The sequence below is a fragment of the Limanda limanda genome, chromosome 4, assembly GCF_963576545.1.
Source record: "Limanda limanda chromosome 4, fLimLim1.1, whole genome shotgun sequence".
Lineage (NCBI taxonomy): Eukaryota > Metazoa > Chordata > Actinopteri > Pleuronectiformes > Pleuronectidae > Limanda > Limanda limanda.
The window spans coordinates 10,502,706-10,524,421 of record NC_083639.1 but is presented as its reverse complement, the minus strand read 5'-3'; the positions used below and the strand labels follow the sequence as shown (position 1 = coordinate 10,524,421).

The window sequence follows — 21,716 nt, the reverse complement described above, 5'->3', positions numbered from 1 at the left end:
TATGTCACTTTAGTCTAATCATTGTATGCTGTACATTTAAATCAGTCTAGATGCTGTTATCTGCCAAATTATGTAAACACAGTGGACACAGTGTGTGAAATGTCACCTCGAGCTTAATTATTCTGCCTCAGATTTCATCAAATGTGCAGCCAAGCCGTCTGTCACTGTGTTAGGGCGAAGATTTTGTTGGGAAAATATTCCTTTCCCTCCAGTCTTTCCCTCCCTTATTACTCACACTTTGCTTTTGGTTGTGTCAAAAACCCTCTTTGCCCTTTCAGGTCCTGAATGTGATTATCTGTAAGGACCCGTTTTTCTTGCAGGCATCCATGAATGAGTGTGTGTGATCATCAGTGTTGGGAAGGATACTTTCAAAACGTATTCCGTTACAGAATACAGAATACATGCCCAAAAATGTAATCTGTAACGTATTCCATTACATTAACTAATCTGAGTAACGTATTCTGAATACTTGGAATACTTCCGGTTTGTATTGCATTTTTTAAGTGTATGATTGCGGCGTTGTTATAGTCAGTGGAGCAGCAGCAGTTGAAACTCTCTCTCCGCTGATGCGGCGGGCCAGCTGGATGTCCGGCTCCCATCCTCTCCCACCTCTGTGCCGGTCCCACCGGAGGCTGAACCCCCCCCCTGCGCCAAGGCTACCTAGCGCCGTGCAGCGATCGTTTCGGCGTCGGGTCTATTTTTTTTTGCGCTTGACGCGAGCATATCCAGGAAACACACTGAAAAATGATTTGAAACGATATTGATGACATATTTTATATGATATAAATGATAAAGCATGCATCCCATAGTTTGTATTCCCCTTCTGTTGTCCTGGAGTTTTAAATGTACCAATTTGACCGATCACATTATTAAATGCCCCCCTCCATACAGACACACAAGCAGTCATAAAGATAAAAAGAGAGGGGGGGGGGGGGGGGACACCCGACATTGAACGGAGCAAACAGCGGAGAAGTTCTTGAAGATGGATGAAATTAAATTGGGACGCTGTTGCAGTTAATGTTGGAGCAACAAGTGACTATATGCTTTTATACTACTGGGTCAACGGGTGATATTATTAGCGCTGCCTCGCTGGCCTCCTCCAGAGCCATGACAGCGGAGCTCTGGAAGCGCAGGTCGGTCTTCTCTCACCAGGTGCTGGAAGGGCAGCTTGCGGATCAGCAGCTCCGTAGATTTCTGGTAGCGACGGAACTCTCTCAGAGCCTCGGTCCCGGGCCTGTAACGGTGAGGCTTCTTCACGCCGCCGGGGGCCCGGGCGCTCTTACGGCAGCCCTGGTCTCCAGCTGCTTCCTGGGGGCTTTGCCGCCGGTGGATTTACGAGAAACAGAGAAGTACCGTCATGTAATCCACTGATTTCAACAATGTAACTGTATTCTGAATACCATCTATTTAATTTGTAACTGTAACGGAATACAGTTACTCATAATTTGTATTCTAAATACGTAACGCCGTTACATGTATTCCGTTACTCCCCAACACTGGTGATCATGTATTTTGGATTGAGTGTGGGTTTAGCAGCTCTCCTCTCTTACTGGGTCAGTGTGGGGTGAGAGAAAGTTCCTGTGGCACTTATCACATAGATAAATGTCACAGAGACAACTGTTGTGAATAACGCGGCACATTCACCAAACAGAGCGTGTTTGTTAGTATTTGATAGATGAATATGAGCCGTATGAACTACTATTAAAATATTTGACCCTTGTTTACAATAAAATCTGCAAAAACGTTCCCAATTTTTTGCATTTTACCTCATTATATTAATGTGAGCATAAGAAATAAACTACACTTTAGAATTGAAAACCCAGATACATTAATTTGTTAAACAGCTGATCGTGAGGTGGTAATGTTTGTTTAATTTGATTTAGAAGTTCATATGGACAAAATAATTAAAGCAGAGTTCACTGATTTAAAAAGAATGTATTAGTAATAACCATTTTCATTAGAAACATTTTATTGAAGAACTGTTTGTTACAATGGTTGTTGTTCTTTTAAATGCATCATCTGTGACCGTCTGAATGTTTCATGGTAAATTGATACTTTTCATATGAAATAAAGACACAGGACAAAACCCATTGGATAAATAATTCCCCTCCTCTCATTCTGTTTTCTCACTGGCTGCCTCTCCACACTGAAATCGGACAAAGTCTAACACCCGAGCCTCCTGACCCCTGAGGAACTGTGCTACTGTCCGGCTAGGGTCTCCCTGGAAGGTCTGAGGCAGTAGACGTGTCTCGCTTTCCCCACAGGACAGGTCGTCCATGTTGCCCAGGGACACAGGGGCCTCTCCCACTATGTGCTGTCCCAGCTTCCGACCTAAAGTTTCACGCTCTGCCTCCTTTCCACCCTGGAATACGATCAGGGCGCCATACTTCCCCATGGCTACCTCAGTCTGGCTGCTCACACCGCCGTGCACATAGGACCCTATGTGCCACTCAGCAGGGACACCAACCGTCACCGCCCGCTTCACTGACATGTTCTCACCAAGGCGACCTGACACGGAAGGAAGGGAAATGTGTTTTAACCATGAATGTCCCAATAACATTACATGGAATGCATTTTTATTAACAACCAAGTTGGCTGCCACTGATGTGGAGAGGTCTGTTGAATCCAAGGTGGAGATAGTATGTTGGAATAATTGTACATAAGTTATCATGAACTGAATTTAACCCTGCGTTGGAGTTGTTATGCATAATTGTCTGGAACATGCTAAAATAAGCTTCTGGGCTGTGTGGCGACATTCTTACGCCAGAGTTAGCTTGACTAACCACTGCTGTTTTTGAGGAACTGTCTGATATGGTTATGAAACCATAGACGTTGTTTTTGCTATGTGCAGAAGGTGGTAATGCCAAATAAGGTAAAACCCTGAAGACAAAGGAGTTATCGAGAAATTAGAAAAGCCCACGCATGATGTGTTGTAATACTGAGCTATGTAAATAAATACACTGTATTAGGGAAGTACCGTTAAAGTTGGCTGAGACCTTCTCAGAGGTACGGACTTCCCTTGCAGGTAAAAACGAAGTACTTGTGTATGTGTGGTGTTTGATTCAGTGAGTTCTTACAGCATTTGTTATATGTCTGGGTGAAATTCCCTCGACAGAGTATTAAACAAAATGCAAAGCAATTGATTAACTCATGTTTTCTTCTTCTTCTTCTATGCGTGTCTCACCATTACTCCTCCCATCCCCGACCTCCTCCATTTACCTCTGCCCAAACCAGTCTGACTTCTCAGAGGACCTGATCGTGGGTGAGTGTCTACTTCCAATGATGAGATTTGTCTCATTGTTTCTTAACGGCGTAGATGGAGCATGAGGGATTCAGGTTTTAAAACAAATAGAGTGTTGAACTGAGAAGCTTCACTTTGAAGAAAACTTATTTACCTATGGTAAGAGCCACCTGGTCTGCAAGTGAAGCTCCTTCATTCGCACTGAGTTTACACAACTCTTCTCCTGGCAGGACACTCTGAAAACAGAAGCACATCAACATTCACAGCTCAGGTAAAGTTACTTTTTTGGAAATCGACTCGATATAGATATCACACTGACATCTGTTGCATTTGTGATCAGCTCTACTCTTTTATATCTAGGATATTAGCCTATCACTTTATGATGAAGTATTTTAAATTAAACTGAGTTATAGGACCAGAGTGTAAGATTTAGGTGAACGGGATCTGTTGGAATGAATGAAATATGAAATAATCCTAGGGATTTTTTAACCAGTGTGATCTAAATTGTGCAAATTGTTGTTTTCTTCACCCTAGAATGAGCCCTTTGTATTTAAATACTTTATATTTACATTTTCTTATCTACGGACTGGACAAACGAAACACCTTTTGAGTTTTTATAAAACTGAAGATGACCCCAGGTTCTCTTTTGTGTTTGGAGGGGGAGACTGAGGTGAGGGGTGTTCAACTGCTACATGGCTTTAACCACTAGATGTCACTAAATTCTACACACTGAACCTTTAAAGAACTTTGTGTGACCGTACCTTGATATATCCTGTCTGGCTTTTGGTTTTACTCTGATGGTGAGCCAAGGTGGCAAATGCCACATCTTTAACCAGCTGCTGGAACTTCTCATTGCGAGCAACAAAGTCTGTCTCGCAGTTCACCTGCGTGAGAAACACAAGAAGAAAAACAAGAGAAATCACAGTCTGCCAAAGTCATCCCCGATCAGCTGAAATGACGATGTCAGTAACGGACTCCTTACCTCCACCATAACTGCAGCTCTATCTCTTATAAACAGACCGATCAGACCCTCTTTGGCTTTGCGGCCCTCCAGTTTGTTGGCTTTGCTCCAGCCCTCCTTCTGAGCCTGCTCGTGGAGCCAGGTCTCTGCCTGAAAGTCAGAGAAATGAGTCACACACTCAGGAAAGCTGGTTTCCACCTCTCCAGCCACAGTTACAGAGCTGCCAACTGTCACGCTTTTGCATGTTTTCACACGCACTCACGCCATACACCCAATTTCTCACGCCCCCAAAAAAAACAATTTTGGGCCATGGTAGATGCCGTTAAGGAGTGCCCTTTACGCTGCATAGACAATTTCCCCCAAAGAGTAGAAGAGTCCCGAAGTCAGCGACAGAAGAAGAGTTACGCCGGGTTCACACCAGACGCCCAAGCAACCCGAAGCCACGCCGAAGCGCTAATCCCTTACGCGCCGGCGCTTGGCTGTTCACACCGGACGCTGATGCGCCGCACTAATAATATCACATACTTTTGCTGTTATCAGCCTGCAGTAAAAACGGCATTTCATCATTTTTTTCAAGCATATACTTACTTGTTGCTCCAACATTAACTGCAACAGCGTCCCAACATGTGTCTTTTTGTCTCATATGTGCTGAGGATCATACAGCTCTCTTTACTTCTCCACTTCAATTATTAATTTAATGTCATCCATCCTCAAGAACGTCTCCGCTGTTTGCTCCGTTCAATGACGGGTGTCGAGGGTAAATTAAGTATTCTCCACTCAAGCCTATGTGGAGGATACGTAGTGCCCCTCCCCTCTTGTTTTATCTGTATGACTGCTTGTGTCGTGTGGCTGCAGGGGATGGGCAGAGGGGGACATTTAATAAAGTGTTTGGTCAAATTGGTCAACTAAAACTCCAGGACAATAGAAGGGGAATAAAAAGTATGGGATGCATATTTGATAATTTATATCATATAAAATATGTCATCAATATCGTTGTTAGCATTGTTTATTTGAAATCATTAACTGCTCTTAAGAATACAATTATTAACAATATAGGTTAGGTTTCAGTTAAGAATAGGTGAATACCATTGTAATCAAAATGTCAATCAACCTACCTTGGTCAAATCTTAAACACAGGTCTATTAATAAGGCTATATTGTGGTACATAGACAGTCATTGAGGCACAACAATAGTTTTCTGGTTGAATGTTCAGCTCAAGTCTAGAAGGCCCTACAAGTCATGATCAGATGAACATGAATCAGAATAAGTTCAAGTATTGCACATCTTTAGCATACCACCCAAAAATCCACTAGAATGCAGGAAATAACATCGACTTAAACCAAAATTTCCTGGGGGTGGACCTTCAGCTTTGTCTTTGCTTCACAGAATGTAACCAATGTTGTCCCTCTCCAGTCGGCCGCCCCTATCAACGACTCTGTGCCCCACAAACCAGCAGAATGCAGGGTACAAAATTGGGTACAACGCCAAATGAATTCCCATACCCTGATAATTGAGCCACCAACGTGTGTGGCTGCGTGCGCGGCAAAATGTTGGTCACCCCCGACAAAATCTCACTCCCAAGGTTTTTTGAAAAGTTGGCAGCTCTGCAGTTACATTGTCTTATTGTCAGACACCTGATTTGGAAGAGCGGAGGCTGATTAAGAGGAGAGGCGTTACCTGTGTTGTGTCATTATCAAACTTCTCCAGTGCTTTCTTGCAGTTAGTGAAAGTGTAGCCGGTGTTTTTCCTCAGTTTCATCAGGAGGGCTTTGTCCACAGCCAGGAGCTGACAGCTGCTGTGTAGGGACTGGACATGTTGGCCCAGGCTGACCTGAGGAAAACAATATGTTAGCCACAGTGTCACAGGGTCAGAGGGTCCCTGTGTGCAGAAGACCCTGAGATGAACCACACCTCCTGCACAACTATTAACACTTGAAGACAAATATCGCAGAGATCTCCAGCTACATTAACATCACATCAAATGAATGAATTAGCAGGACACCTCATTGAAAGTGTCCCAGTGACGTTGACTGGTAAATCCTGAAGTACAGCAGCTCACAAGCAGAGCAGCTACTGTCAGATCAAATTGGAGGTACGAGACAAACACTAGGACACAGTTTGAACCTGCTCACCTTTGTGACATCCCGAGCTGCTGTTCTGAATAGAAAGGTTAACGACATCATCACACCCTGTGGAAGTGAACGGGCTCATGCAAGATCAGTGTCATTGAAATCCACGCTGTGTCAGGAAGCCGGGAAGGGACACACAAGACGACGTGCGGGGGTTTGTTATCACTGCTTAGCGCCCCCCACAGCACTGGAGGGAGTACAACTCTCCAGCAACTGTCTTGTCCTACAAATTAAATATGAATAAAAATTTAAATAAAAAATAAAAAAATAATAATGAATATTAACATTATGGTAGAGGCCTTCTTGGTACTTGTATTCTTTCTTTCAAATAAAAAAATTCACGTCAAAGTGTTGCAAGTCAGTCTATGATAAATGATTGTGAATCATTCTATGTGAGAACAACCTTTGATTCTTGCATTTGTTACTAGTGTTCAAATTTCAATTAACAGTATCTTTTAACAGTGACCTGGTGGTTTAACCTGAAACGATACATATGATCAGTTAAAATGTATTAAAAAAATGTGAATTTACTTTCTCCATCTTTTCTTACTTGGTACAAAGTGTATGTGCAATTTTGAGATAGACAAACACCACAACTCTGACAAACTGCACTGTCGGCTAATTCCAAGAAAAATGTGTAGTTTTCTGTTGTGGGTTAGAGAGAAAAGCACAGATAATTTCAACATAGTACTTTTTTCTTACGTCTTAAGTCCTCTGAACATATTGTCTCTTTGCATCTTGCCGAGTGGAATTTGTCGTTCTACGAGAAACATGTGATCTCAATATGCTGGGACATTAGGTCAGCTATTCTGGGTTATCTGAGCTACCTTGTACAAACCCTGTGAAATACAACATCTGGCAATGGGAGCAGAGAGACTATTATTTTACTTTTAAAAACTTTCATTCTATGTTGGATGTCATTGCTTTACCACAGAACGCAATATACTGTTAAAATAAAAATGTACTTTGATTTCAATGGATACATATTTATTTATGAACATAAATCTATAAAAAAAATCATTGTTATGGTCACAGCTCACACTCTTTGATCTTTTATCAATATGTTTAATCACCATCTGTTGCTTCAGAGCAGCTGTACAGTTTCCCAGTGAAGACACTTTTTTAAAAACAAGTTTCCACCTTGTTTGGGTTTGTTTCATGGATCCATAAATAAATAAACAGCAGCTTATGTCTCCCCTTATAGAGTGTATTTTGTATTTTGTAACGCTGAAGCTACTCAGACCTGTGGGCTGGGTTTCAGAGTCATGTGTTTGTATTGGTCAGTTGAAAGTTGCTATAAAAGGGAGAACACACGTTGACCATCAGTCTGCTTTGTTTTCAGGAGCTGCTGAGTCAGGATGAAGGTCATCGCTCTCCTCACACTTTGTGTGACCCTGATCTGTCAGGGTTATGGCAGTAAGAGATTTATTCTGTTCTATTATCACCATAACCCACATTACAGGTTTATCAATAACTATTTAACATATGTAGGATATCACTGCATTGCTAACATATTCAAATCTTCCCTCGCTGTTACCAGACTCCCTGGACTCGTGTAAGAGTCGCTGTGGTTATGGAAACGACAATAAGTTCTCCTGTCAGTGTAACACATCCTGTGAGCGCTTCGGAGATTGTTGTTCAGACTACGTAGAACAATGCAAAGGTGAGAGCCAGGAGCAAATTCCCGCTTTTCAATTAATCATTACAAATTTTAGACTCCTGTAGAAAACATTTGATTTACCATTGTGCATCTTGCCTCTCATCATGTCTGCTTTTTTTCTCTCCAGGTGAAGCCTCATCTTGTAAAGGCAGATGTAACGAGAATTACAACTCTCAGAACAAGTGCCACTGCAACTCCAAGTGCGACCAGCACAACAACTGCTGCAGCGACTACACAGACCTCTGTGGAGGTAAGACCCACCACGTTTCCCCTGTTGTCCACCTCGTCCCACGTGCAGTACTATATCCTATCACTGTCCCCGTGCCTCATATGACACCTGGTGACTTTCACATGGTGGAAATGTGAGCAGTCAGCAGTTTAACAATTAGACCAGTGTCTGTTGTTTGTGAAAATAACTTAAATCTTTGTTTTGTTTGTTTGTTCATTCAGTTTATCTGGGCATGTCACACTCTAATTAATGACTATGTATATGTGTTGTCTTGGTTTGCAGCAGAAAATGCATTTACAAGTATACATGATAAATATGCACACCCACATTCTTGACAATTTTGGTAATTTCCTTGAATATTTAAATTTCTTACCATATAGTTGTACACCACTAGATTTCAGAGGGACATATATGGAGTTCACCACAACACATACATTTGTAGTTACTAGTTATTTAAAAATATTCTCACATAAGAGACATGAAATATATTTCTAAAATATCTAAGAATATTAGGGATCAAACTAATGGTCAAGAATAGGGGTCAATTGTCGTATTTCAGATGTCTATGACTTGTTAGCAGCAAAGGGATATTCTCCCTCTCAACTTCTTAAATGGTTTCATCAGGTAAACAATTGTTTTAAGCTCAGTGAGGTAAAATTCACCAGTATTTTACAAAAAAAATGATTCAAAAAAAGAACAAGAATTAACTCAAATATTACCAGAACGTTTTTTTTCTCGTAGCACGTCGTATTTATCTTGAGTATCTATCTTTTTAATTTAAGTGGACTATTTTTCATTGTGGTATCAGAAAAATGTTATTAACTCAAGGATCCTATTACCTTCTCCCACCACTGGTGATTATGCAACCAGCCTCCACTGGTCAAAACTTCTTTCACTATATGACCAGCAGGTGCCACTGTCGTGCTATATAACATGTTGGACATATTTCTTGTTCCTCAGCTTCACCTGTTCCCTCTGTTTTAATAGTAGTTGTAGAAGCAATCAGATAATTTTCTACAGTAAGCAACATAGTAATAATGCACAGTAGATAAGCTGGAGTGTTCAAAACAAAAAAAGACTTAATTTAAGTGGATTGTTTAAAAAGTACTCAATATGGAGTGGCCCCTTTTAGTGTGTATTATAACTACCATATTACTGTTTTAGTGTTACCTTCCACCACTGTTAATTCCACTTTGGGTACAGAAAAGCAAAAATCTCCATCATTTTGAACCATTTATATCTTTATTTTCCACAGGTGATGCAGGAGGTGGCAGCGGTGTGATCACCGATGCTGATATCAAGGCCATCTCTGAGGTTCTTTATGCTCTGGACTCAAACAAGGCCACAGCCTCAGAGCTGATCATTGACCCTCAGGCTTTGGTGTCCAACTCTCAGACAAGCTCGCAGAAAGATCTCTCCTCTCGGCCGTGAGCAGACAATCTTATTAGCGCAGCATCCTCTCATTGGTCCTCTTGTTCTTGATCTAGATGTATTTAGCTCCGTATCTGTGTCATCTGGGGTTTGTGCTTGCATTTCCAGCTTGTTCCGCTACGTGGACGGGGCGCTCCTCTCCAGACCCACATATGCTGCTTTCGTGGCTGTCCTGGACAACTACTTCAGGATGACGGGAACAGACGAGAATTTCAGCCAGCAGCAGCTCGCTGAGCAGAAGACTTTCATCAAGGAGGCCATGTCCAACACCGAGCTGGGCAGGGAGCTGTTTGCCTTCCTTTACACAAAGGGTAATAGGTCCATGTATAATGCTGATTCAGCACTGCTCATATGGTGCAGGGTGTTGTTATTGCTGGAGTATTGTGAAGTCCAACACTATATGGCCACCTTCAGACAAAACTGAGACAAGTGCACCCCCCAGGCCAGTACCCCACGTCACCCATTCTACTGATAAACTAGAATAGCACATATAAGAGCCAATGTCCATTTTATTTATTTGGACACACTTAAAACAACTTGATTGTCCAAAGTGCTTCACAAGTATAAGGTACAACAACAAGACAGTGACACGTAATACATCAGAGTACAAGTAATACAAATAAAATAAGATATAACATAAAAAAATAAAATCAGCTGAGACAAACATTTTCAACTCGAGGAAAAAGCCAAGAAGAACAAATGTTTATTTAGTAGTGCAAGTTAGGCGGTGCAATTCCACAAAAACATTTTAAATCGAAAAAAAAGTGTGCAACAGTCCCCTTCAATTCAATGAAGCACCAAATTGCACACAATCATAGATAACAGTCCTCTGGATTTAATAAAGATCCATGAATTATTTTATCTGGGAAATTAATGAAGATATATAAAAATCTTCCTATGTCCCAATGCTAAAGAAAAGTAAATTAAATTCCTGGATCCGCCCTCTGATCTGGATAGTGCAAGAAGTTATTAACAGTTTGGTTACACCTGTTTTTATCCTTTGTACTTGAGGGATGTGAGTCAGTGAGTTAACTTTTTATTTAATCCTTGTGTTTTTATCGTTTAATCGTTTGCCACATTTAAATAAATGCTGGCCACGGTTTGAAACTAACCCATGGATGTAGGCTACAGACAACTGCGGTACTGAACAATATTCTCACTCAAAATCTGAAGTTATAAGAGTATGTTGTTTGTATTACTGAGCTATGTCCCCAAAGCCTGGCGTAGGGCTCGAGAATAACATTCTGCATTTCCAGGTGTCTATGCATCGGAGGAAGAGTTCCTCCATGATCTGAAGATGATGTGGTTCGGTCTGTACTCCCGCAACAACGGCAGGATGGACTCCAGTGGCTTTGAACACATCTTTGCAGGTCTGTCTTGGAAACACCACAGATGTCTTGAACATAAGTTTTTTTTTCATGTGTGCATTGAAAAATACTTTCTGCGGGACAGGAGAGGTCAAGGGAGGAAAAGTGTCTGGTTTCCACAACTGGATCCAGTTTTATCTTCTTGAAAAAAGGGGGAAGCTGAACTACTACAGCCACAGCTTCAATGGGCCTGTAAGCATCCACAATAAAGACCCGAATATGGTGTTTACGTTGTGATCTGTAGAGCATCCCCTTTACTTTCTTTACATCTGCTCTCAGTGGACGACATACCCTGATGTCTTGGGGATGCAGTTTAAGTGGGATGGCTACTTCAAGCAGGTCGGATCTGCGGTCATCGGCTGCAGCCCTGAATTTGACTTTGCCCTTTACAGCCTCTGCTACATCACACGGCCCGGAAAACAGTGAGTACATCTACGCGTCCGCCAACGTCCTCAGGCTCCAGCTCCTGATTCGTTATTTGATTTATATCAATGTCTGTCATCCTCAGGTGTCGTCTGAGCCTGGGAGGAAAGCCACTTATCATCCAAACCTACACCTGGGACAAAACTACCTATGGGAATGGGAAGAAGTTCATCGCCTCTGCCTTTCCTTCATCCCCCTGAGGCTTCAATCTGATGAACAATGAAAGTCTTTCTGTCAATCATTAGACTCATTATATAAACGCTTTGAAACAGTATTCCCAACAGAAGCATGTATCTCAGTGAAGTATGAAGCATATTTCACTTGAAAAGTTAAGAGCTACGGGGTGATACGAATATATAACACAAGCTGGTATTCATTCCCAACAAGATGTAATAAAGCTATATACCTAATAATTCAACAAACGTTTGTCTATCTGTCTGTACACACATATCTGACGAACCATTCAACTTATTGGCTTCCCGCTTAGCATGTGTATTTTGTGTGGCCCTGGGAAGTGCAGCGTCAGATTTGGTGTGAGGTGGACGTGCCATTTTTCCTCAATATTGATGAAAATTTTATAAAACAGGTGACCAGCGTTCTATAGCAGTCATTTGGGCGGTGTGCCTTAGTTTGCAAAGCCAGTTGTAAATTACTTCTTTTACATCCTTGGATAAACCACAGCCGTGGTCGGCAACTGGGTCTCCGGCAGGTTATTTGATAGTTTGAACATTATTTCACCGTATGAGACACAGGCACAAAGCACAGGTGCTTATCCCCGTCATGGCAACAACATTCATAGAATAACTTTTGGCAATTTGGAAATTTGTCCTCAAAGTAAAAGCGTCTGAAGATTGAGTAAAATGCTTAACAAATCTCTGAAAATTTTTATTTATGACAAAATAAAACCAGCTGAATAAATCTTTCAAAGTTATATATAAACCATAGACAATAAATCAAATCAATTTCATTTTATTAAAAGATATAATAAAATCTTCCTAGCACATAAACAAGGTAGATTGAACACAGAGTTTTTTCTAACTTCACTGACCGAAACCATATCGATTCGCAACATGTTCGTAAATCCTCTGTACAAAACTACCTGCACGCAAACAATAACAAAATTATACAGTGTAAGACTGTGAAAGGAGGACTCACTTATGACAAGAAAGAATTCTGAAGTAGCTACAGACGATCATCACAGGACAAGAGAACAGAACATTCCAAACAAAGAGGTTTAGAACAGACTTTTGCACTGGTAGAAAGTAATATGTATATTCTGTATATCCTCAAATATTTCTTTTGACACCTGCCTTGACTATTGCATAAATAAAACAGTAAACAGGACATTTCTGAGCAGTCTTACAGAGCATGAGAATGTTGTGCTCTCCCAGGGGCACGATCGAACGCTGCCTAATGGGGCAAAAGATGGGCGTTTACACGCTCTGAGCACAATACTGACACCAACCCTTCAGTGGTAAGAGCATGTGTGCATTTGACACAATCGCTTATTGTCTTACTTAACAGCAAAACAAAACAAAACACCACACAAAAAAATCAGTCGTATGTGGTATGAACCATAGAAACAAAAAGACATAAACAGATCCTGTTCTGCTTGACCTGCTCTGAACAGTAGCCACCAGCTAAACCTGCTCTTATCAGCTGTCCATAAAGCTGTGTGTCTAACTCCCCAGCGTGTGTGTGTGCGTGTGTGTCCAGCTGGGATGGGGGTTGATTTTACCCTTTCATTCATCCAGGGTGACTAACAGGATAAATTCTAGTCTGCCGACAGAACAGGGGGACACACTCGCAGCCCTGTTTAAAGAAAGTATTACAGGAGATGGATCTGCCACTGATCCCATTGTCCACCGATCTGTGTTCATTCATGCAAAACGAGAGCACAAGACCAGTCGGTTTGCAGGAGAACTCCGGCGCCTTCAGCAATTCATCTGAATCCGGCCTCACATGCAGCCTCGAGTGTTACGGCAACATGACAATAAAGTTAGCCCAGGGAGGAATTTCTCTGGCAGTTTTTGTTCGACAAGCGTACAATTTCTGAGCTGGTGACTCCAGAAATTAGAAGAGTAAATCTTCTCTCTTTTCACTCTGCCCTCGTTTTTAAAGCCCCAATGGAATCAAATTAAATCACAGTGGGGCAAATAAAAGAAAAAAAGATCCAATTGTTTCTTTTGTCACTCACACAACTTCATAATCGAATTATAGCTGGCCACCCGCCAGCATGTCCTCGCATCTCCCCCAAATGGGCTTCTCCCGGCAGATCCCCTGAGCCACCTGACTTTTGTTTTGTAATTATATTATCCCGCTCTCCCTTTGGCGTGTTGCGGCTAATGGCTGCGCGGGCTAGCCCAGCTGCACATGCAGAAACAAAGCTGCTTATGGGGCCAGACAATGGACCCGTGGAAAAGGGACGCCTGAAGGCGGTCAGCCAATGAGCACGCACAACAGGGGGCCAGCAGAGGGTTTAGGGCAGGGTTAAGGGGGTTTAGGGGTTCAGGCGGAGTGGGGGGTATCTATTTTACCCACTAGTGAGGTCCATCAATGAGATGGTTAGCAGGAGGACACATGGTCAACATCAACCCTGTCTCCCCAGGGTCGGTGCTGGGCTGGAGGGAGGTTCAAGTTTGGCTTATAGGTGCCGGCCATTTGTAAAGTTGATGGGAGACCATGAAACACAGAGCAACGTTCATTCTCTGGAGGTTTTTGTTGGCTTTCCAAACAATTTGCTGACGGCTTTGTCACCGGTGTTACAATAGAATAAAGTTTCAAGTGGATCCAGACATGTGCAGGCTTGGTCTGTTGGAGTGACCTTGTTGGACTATTGCAGCAGTCACAGTATAACCAAGGCTCCTGATATTGGAGGAAGTAAATGTTATCTATCCTCATCCCCACACGTGAACACACACCCACACACAAATACACTGACAAACATGCCCCTCATGCTCCAGTGTTGGCATGTCTCTGAGGACTTCCAGCATGACAGATGGAAAAAGCCATCTTTTCCCCACTACCACACACGGAAACACTGGGGATTCAGAGGAAGGTCATGTTTGTGTGTGAACTGGAGTGAAGTTTTATCTGTCCTTCGTTTTTCTTTTTTTTTTATAAACTACATCCCCACCTCCCAAGCATACCTAGATAGGGCGAGGGAGGGACTGTTGCTCCTCTGAGCAGCGCGACCATGCTGAGTGAGCCGAGCAGCCAGTGGAGAATAGATGAGCATCTGAGCCTCGGACCGTGAAAATAGGAGACGTGTTAAAAAGAAGACCATCTGCAGGACGGACTCATCATGTGTGGCCTTCACTGAGGGACCTGGGGACATTATGACACACGTACACTTCTGCTCAGCACCACTTGTAGAACATGAAGAATGGACGACATGCAGTAAGTGGGTCAAACTGGAAGTAAGAACAATGAAGGGGCAAAAAGGAACAATTTTTTGTTGTTATTTATCCGATTCCGATCCAACTCGTACATCCAAAACAATATAAAGAGCAGATTATATTGTACTTGAGTATCACAAACTTTGTTGTGTGTGCGTATATATGCAATGGGGACCCAAGGCCTCAGCAATTATATTCCCCTGCTAGATCCACTCTGGGGATGGAAGAGGCCAGGCTCTGTATTCCCATTTCAGGCTGCAGGTGTGGAATAGGAATGGCAGTGACCCAGGGGGCGGGGGAGCAGCGGGAAAGGTGGGCGGCCTGGGAATGAACTGGGAATGAGACACACATATGGGAGCACAGGCAGATAACCTTGTAATTTACCTTAAGCCTCTCTGTTAGAGCTCAAGTGTAAATACCAAGTATTTTAGATAGTGCATGGTCCTAAAATGAACAAAAATAATCATTGTCAATATCACGTTTTGCATAGTAATTTATTTATATCAATGCAGATCATTTATTTTTGTGTTACTGTTACTGTCGTGATAAAATTGGTAAAGAGTTCCTGTCATTTCCCCCCCCACACACATTTCATAACAACCTGCAGCTTTAAAATTCGTGACATAACAAGCACAAACCTCTCACATCATGGTGTCTCTGAACTATCGGGCCTGAAAGTTGTGCAATTTCAAATACTGAACAAACTTAAAATACTAAAAATAGGCAACTCGAAATATACTTAACATTTAAAGGTCTGTACCTAGATATATATATATACATATATACATATATATAACAAGGGAAATATGATTTGAATATCACAGCATTACTTTAGGAAGAAATTTCTTATAATGCTTAACTTATAATAAGTAAATACATAAATAAATCCATTGGTTTGAGATTCACTGGGTAATCAAAACGTGTATGGAGTCACTTCTTGTGGCCTATTTCTATTCCTAAGGTCCAACAAACACTTTCAGTGACATTCCAGTGTTGTTTTTGTGAAAACACTAAATCATCATTGACAACCAGTGAGATTTGTGTGGACTTTCCAGCTTAAGTACTTGCTTGAACCAAGTTATCATCTGAAATACGCAATACATTTTACAACTTTTAAAACTGAAAGACAAGTGAACACATGAATTCAATGTGTCTCCTTGGCCAACATTTAAAAGGGGCATGAGGCTTTAAGCTCCAGAGAGGAGGGGGGTGAATGAGTCCCAAAGTCATATTACCCATGTCTCTGCACACCTCCTGTGACCAAACTCTACCGTGGGGTCAGTGCTTCCTCCTGGGTGACATGAACTTGCTCAGCAGCCTTTGTATCTGGCGGTGCAGAGGGATGGGTGGCTGGAAGAGGGGATAGAGCAAACACCTGCTCACACGCAACTTCAAGCTGTCACATACAGTTAGGCTCAGCCGCCTGAGCGCGTCTCGCCTCTGCTCCATGCAAACGTACTGCGGATTTGGCGGCCCCCCCCGCAAAGTAACAAAGACCCAGCACGCTCGCACACACACACACACACACACATACACACACACACACACACACACACACACACACACACACACACACACACACACACACACAAACACAGACACACACACACACGCACAAACAAACTCAAACACACCTTAACCATAATTACTACTTGGCTAAACCTTAATCTGAACCTAACCTTAACCTAAACCTAACGTTAAGAAAAACTAACCTTAATCTACTCTTAACTTAATCCTTAACTTAATCCTTAATTTAAACCTTGCCTAAACCTTGCTCAACCCCTATTCTTTACTTTAAATTCGTTTAGACATGTTTTCAAGTTAACATTTTATGATTTGCATCAAGAAACAAGGAAGACATGTCCCAATTGCGTTTAAACCGATTCAGGTCCCCACAACATGAGTAATACATGGAACACACACACACACACACACACACACACACACACACACACACACACACACACACACACACACACACACATACGGGCGGCGCACAGCGGAGCCTGGAGCGCCACGGGCCGGCCACGCGCGCGAGCTCAGGTGCGTCATCCTCGCAGCTGAGGGGGGAGGAGCTTATTGAACGCAGAGGTTAAATCCTCCCGCAGAGTGACCCGCACTGACACAGTGACAGCAGCAAAGTGCGGCGCCACTTCATGGACACAGAGAAACAACTTCTTTAATAAGTTCTGGAACTCATCAGCTCAGGTAAAGTGGACCTTTTATTCATTTATTAATTTATATGAAAGAGAGGATGGAACTTATAGGAATACATGTCTTTAATATTTCAGCTTTATTAGTTTCTACATTATTCTTTACTTTTGAAAAAGCCTTACAGCGTTGGTTTCCTAAAGTCAACAGGCCATAAATGAATTGATCTCATGAAAAAAGAAAAATGCATAAAAGGATTATCTTAATATACTTCAGACGCCATTTAGCAAATAGCTGCTCACGCACGCAATCTGTGGCGAGACGTCATTTTTTTCAGGCTCTTTGGGAAAAGTCTATTTCAATTCAATCTGAGTCCTGTGTCACTGATCTGGGGGATGTCGATCTTTCATTTAATCCCATGGTCGCCGCTTCATCCGCGTAGCAAATCCTGCGATGGCCCAGATTGGAGTCCTGTCAGTGACTTTATCCCGCAGGGGCATTACCATTCCACAAGGTGACCGGGATTACCCCCAGAGAGAGGCTGGGGGTGGGGGGAGGAGAAGGGACAGCAGATAATAACCATACATAAAGAAAAACACTAAAAACAAATAGATAAAAGGGTGAAAGGCTTCGACCAATCAGAAGTGGCTATTGCTGAGGTGGGAACTGTCCGGTGCTGAAACAGAGAATCAAATTGGACTCTATCAAGTCAGACTCTATATAACATATTATTATTAAGTTTAACACTTATATCATATTTTCTGTAACTTTCCTGTATCACGTATAGGTCCAACTCCTTGTCTTATCCACACGGCCCACAGAGAAATACTCAATCATGTCCTTTTCTATTGGTCTCAAAATATTATACTCAAATTTAAACACATTGGGTCTTAAAATACTTTATTCTATAAAATACTCAACTAGAGTTAGTTTTCAGTTACAGAGAGAAAACCTTCTGCACTTTAATAAACCCACAGACTCTAAAGTTAAGGAGTTAAGGACTTAAGGACACCCCTGACTCTTATAAATTAATTATATGTAAAAACCCTTCACATTAAACAACTGAAGAATATTTATTGTTGTTTGATTTATCCTTAACTGAACACAACTGGAGCTTCAGCTTGGTGTAAATTTCCATTGTGATATTTGACCTCATAATTGTATCATCACACTAGATAAAAAACAAAACTTTAGGACAGGTTGAAATCAAAGTTTTTAAATATATCATATTTCATCATCATCATAAAACATGCTCTGTGCTTGTAAGTGAAATCTAAACGAGGAAGGTAACTAGTACCTGTCAGATAATGTAACAAGGCAAAAAAGTTTCCTTTGATAAAAAGTAGGTTATTTATACAGTAGAGAAGAAGAATCTGATTGAATTTTGCGTATGTGAGCCCCGCTGTTGGAAAGTTGCAAAAATCTGCATAAATCTTATGGTTTAATATAGAAGTATAATAATACAATACTAAATTTACATTGTACCACTCTGCACGGCAGATATCCTGTAACACCATACAACTAAATACATTTATAGTGGGAAATGCATTTTTCATACTGTCCCCAGAAACTTAATCCACAGATTAAGTAAGTACAGAGAACACAAAAACACAAAGGGTTTACAGTGCTGATAGAAACCTCAAATTGATTTTATGTCTCTAGATTTTCTTAAGTATTAATCTGTAATGTTTTCTCTTTTATTTTATAGATTACTATGATGATTAAACCGTATATGAGACAAGGTGAGGGAGAGGAGGCCGTCAGCCCTCTGCAGTGGACGGATGAAGACATGAGCTCCCCTGACGGAGACGCGTCAGTCTCCTCACATCACTACAGAGAGTGTGAAACAAACCAACAGGACAGGGAGATGGGCAGCGAAGATGTGGATGAAGACGATGATGACGAAGAGGAAGGCCAGGAGGACGAAAACAAGTCCAAACGACGAGGCCCCAAGAAAAAGCGCATGACCAAAGCTCGGGTGGAGCGTTTCCGTGCCCGGCGTGTGAAGGCCAACGCCAGGGAGCGCTCACGCATGCACGGTCTGAACGATGCTCTGGAGAGCCTGCGCACCATCATGCCCTGTCACTCCAAAACCCAGAAACTGTCCAAGATCGAGACCTTACGACTCGCCCGCAACTACATCTGCGCTCTGTCCGAGGCCCTGGAGGGGGGCGTGTCCACGGAGAGCCGGGCTTTCATGGAGACGCTGTGTAAGGGCCTCTCGCAGCCCACCTCCAACCTGGTAGCGGGCTGCTTGCAGCTGGGACCTGGCTCTGGCGGCGGGATGAGGCCTGAGGACAGACATGGTGTCCGGGCACCACCTGCTCCTCTGGGAGGCGTGGGGAGCTACTCCTCTCCGGGTCTGCCCAGTCCGCCGTATGGCACTTTTGACTCTGCTCACCTGCTTCACCTGAGGGCGATTAAAGGGGGAGCGTACGAGAATCACTCGCCACACGAGTATAACGGCGGTGGCGTGGGGACCCCTCCCTATGACGGCCCTCCTACCCCCCCTCTGAGCATCAGCAGTAACCTGGTGCCCAAACAGGAGCCTTCACCTCACTACCCACCCACACACCACTACTCGCCGACCCCCTTGGACCAGGGCCTGTATCAGCCTCAGAGCAGCTATGACGTACACTTAGAAGGGGCATATGACGCCTACCATCCACCGCACATGCCCCCCCGACATATGACCTCCATCTACAGAGACTGAGGAGGGTCAGCAGAGTCAACACCTCGGTACACCCTGACTGATCGAGTCCAGTCTGAACACTGACGTCTCTTGGACGTTACCACAGAGGGATCCATCTTGTCTGCCTGTTGGTTTCAAATGTGTGGAGAACTTGTTCTGCTGAACCTGATCCAAACCAATAATGGTTTTTAAAAACTGATGACCAAAAGAAAAAAGACTCCACAAGTCCAAACAGGAAATCTTGCTTCGGCCATTTTGATCAGATGTTCTGTTACTGTAATATCAGCACTTCTTCTGTAGCTTTGGTACCATCAGATATTCTACATAAATTAAAGTATTTTTTATTTATTCTCTAATTTAATAATGTGTATATGGAATTTTGTTCTCATTTGTCTGGTTTTCCTTTTGTATATGTTTGTGGTCAGAGCTTCTTTTTTCTTTGTTTCTTAGACTGAAAATGTGTCTCTTGCATTATCTTTCGTTTGTGTCCACTCTTCTTTGTTAGGTATTTTTTATTTTGCACTCTACAGGTAGATGCCCTAGCATTCTCAGGATCGAATTTCCAATAGATTTTGTATTGGATACCATGTCTTTGTCTTTTTTTCATTATGTTTCTTTTGGAAAAGTTGATGTTGATTAAAATATTAAAAGTTCAATAAGTCCATGAATTATTTTTCTAGATAAAAAGATGGAGAGATAGATAGAGTTTTATCAACCATCAACACTGAGGGATCCTGTTTACTCGCTTCATTCTTCCTCAATTCTCTCCACAGATCTCAGGGGTTTAACTGCACTAATCCTTCGCCCGTCTTTTAATGAAAGAGCGGATGTGCGAGGCAGGATTGTAAGATAAAGATTTATGATTAACATGGCCGCTCGGTCAGACAGACTTCCTTCCTTACAGACACTGGGGGTAGTACATTAATCCTGATCTGGCCTCCACTCAGACCACAGTTTAATTGTCACACATGTAATAAACTTGTCTGTACATTTATGTGCATAACCTTTCAAACACATGCAAAGACAAATCAGGCACATGCAAATATATTACAACTAAATTAAATTGCATAGGAGATGCCAGACTTCCCCCTTTATTTGATTGAGAAGCAGAAGAGAATCTAATGATTAAAAAGTAATGGGGAAACATTTTATAGAAACAGGTGGAAAACTGAGCAATTGAATAAGCTTGAAAATGTACTGTAAAAGTAGAGAAGACTGAATGTAAAAGTGGAGAAGACTATATGAACAAGTTGCAAAGATCTCACCCAGTTGAGAAGAGCCACTTGTTGTGATTGATGGTGGACGTTGGTCAGTTTGCAGGCCACCCACTGAGAGGTCAGTCCGAAGGGGTCACAAGGTCACACTGGGTCAGGGCTCTCTGGTGGGAATGGTCTGAAAGGGTCATGGTCATCAGTTGCATCATCATTTAGTCGGTATAAATTTACATTTCTGTACAATCTGTCCATGTGAAACAGTGGATGTTGAGTGAGCGTAATGTAAGACGTTGTATTCTGGATAAAGTGCTCATAATCCTGATAAACATGCTGATGAACATCCCGCGCTTGACCTGCAAAGGGAGAAATATACAGCTTTGTTTTCACAAGGATTAGTATAAGCCAGTGTGTGTGTGTGTGTGTGTGTGTGTGTGTGTGTGTGTGTGTGTGTGTGTGTGTGTGTGAGTGCGTGTGTTTGCAGTACATTTGCACTACTAACTTGAAGCCGCAGGATGAATAACAAAAACAGCTCTTTGGAGACCCTGGATAATTCCCCAGATACCGACTAGGATAATGTTTTTTCAGCCACATGAAAGATAGCGGAGACGGTTTTTAGGGTGAAAATAAAACCCATTTGTCTTTTGAAAGAGGGACTTTTGCACCCAATACAAAGAGAGGGGTGCATTTGGCCTTTTTGACCCTTGACCCCTGTGATTGTGACTCTTATCTGAATGAGCCCACGATGGCAGCAGAGCTATATATCTTATGTGCTACTTCTATATAGGCCAGGACACTTATGTAAAAGAGATAGTTAATCTCAG

At 42.3% G+C, this 21,716-nt stretch overlaps 3 protein-coding genes across 3 annotated transcripts; 2 read left to right on the top strand and 1 right to left on the bottom strand.

Moving 5' to 3' along the window:
- Positions 1–1,951: 1,951 nt before the first annotated feature.
- tsfm (Ts translation elongation factor, mitochondrial) lies at positions 1,952–6,428 on the bottom strand. The gene is made up of 6 exons (XM_061069941.1): positions 6,334–6,428; positions 5,880–6,032; positions 4,224–4,352; positions 4,003–4,125; positions 3,396–3,477; positions 1,952–2,508 (listed from the first exon to the last, which is right to left on the bottom strand). Exons 1-6 carry the CDS (start codon positions 6,382–6,384, stop codon positions 2,114–2,116), a joined length of 933 nt encoding a protein of 310 aa, XP_060925924.1. The 5' UTR covers positions 6,385–6,428; the 3' UTR covers positions 1,952–2,113.
- endou (endonuclease, polyU-specific) lies at positions 2,996–11,844 on the top strand. Its single transcript, XM_061069940.1, has 12 exons — positions 2,996–3,025; positions 3,235–3,262; positions 3,472–3,512; positions 7,673–7,746; positions 7,871–7,993; positions 8,118–8,240; positions 9,475–9,646; positions 9,759–9,961; positions 10,907–11,020; positions 11,103–11,209; positions 11,297–11,439; positions 11,526–11,844. The coding sequence occupies exons 4-12, from the start codon at positions 7,689–7,691 to the stop codon at positions 11,638–11,640; spliced, it is 1,158 nt and encodes a 385-aa protein (XP_060925923.1). The 5' UTR covers positions 2,996–3,025; positions 3,235–3,262; positions 3,472–3,512; positions 7,673–7,688; the 3' UTR covers positions 11,641–11,844.
- Positions 11,845–18,703: 6,859 nt separating this feature from the next.
- Positions 18,704–19,702, top strand: LOC133000618 (neurogenic differentiation factor 4-like). The gene has a single exon (XM_061070565.1). The coding sequence runs from the start codon at positions 18,704–18,706 to the stop codon at positions 19,700–19,702; it is 999 nt and encodes a 332-aa protein (XP_060926548.1).
- Positions 19,703–21,716: the final 2,014 nt, after the last annotated feature.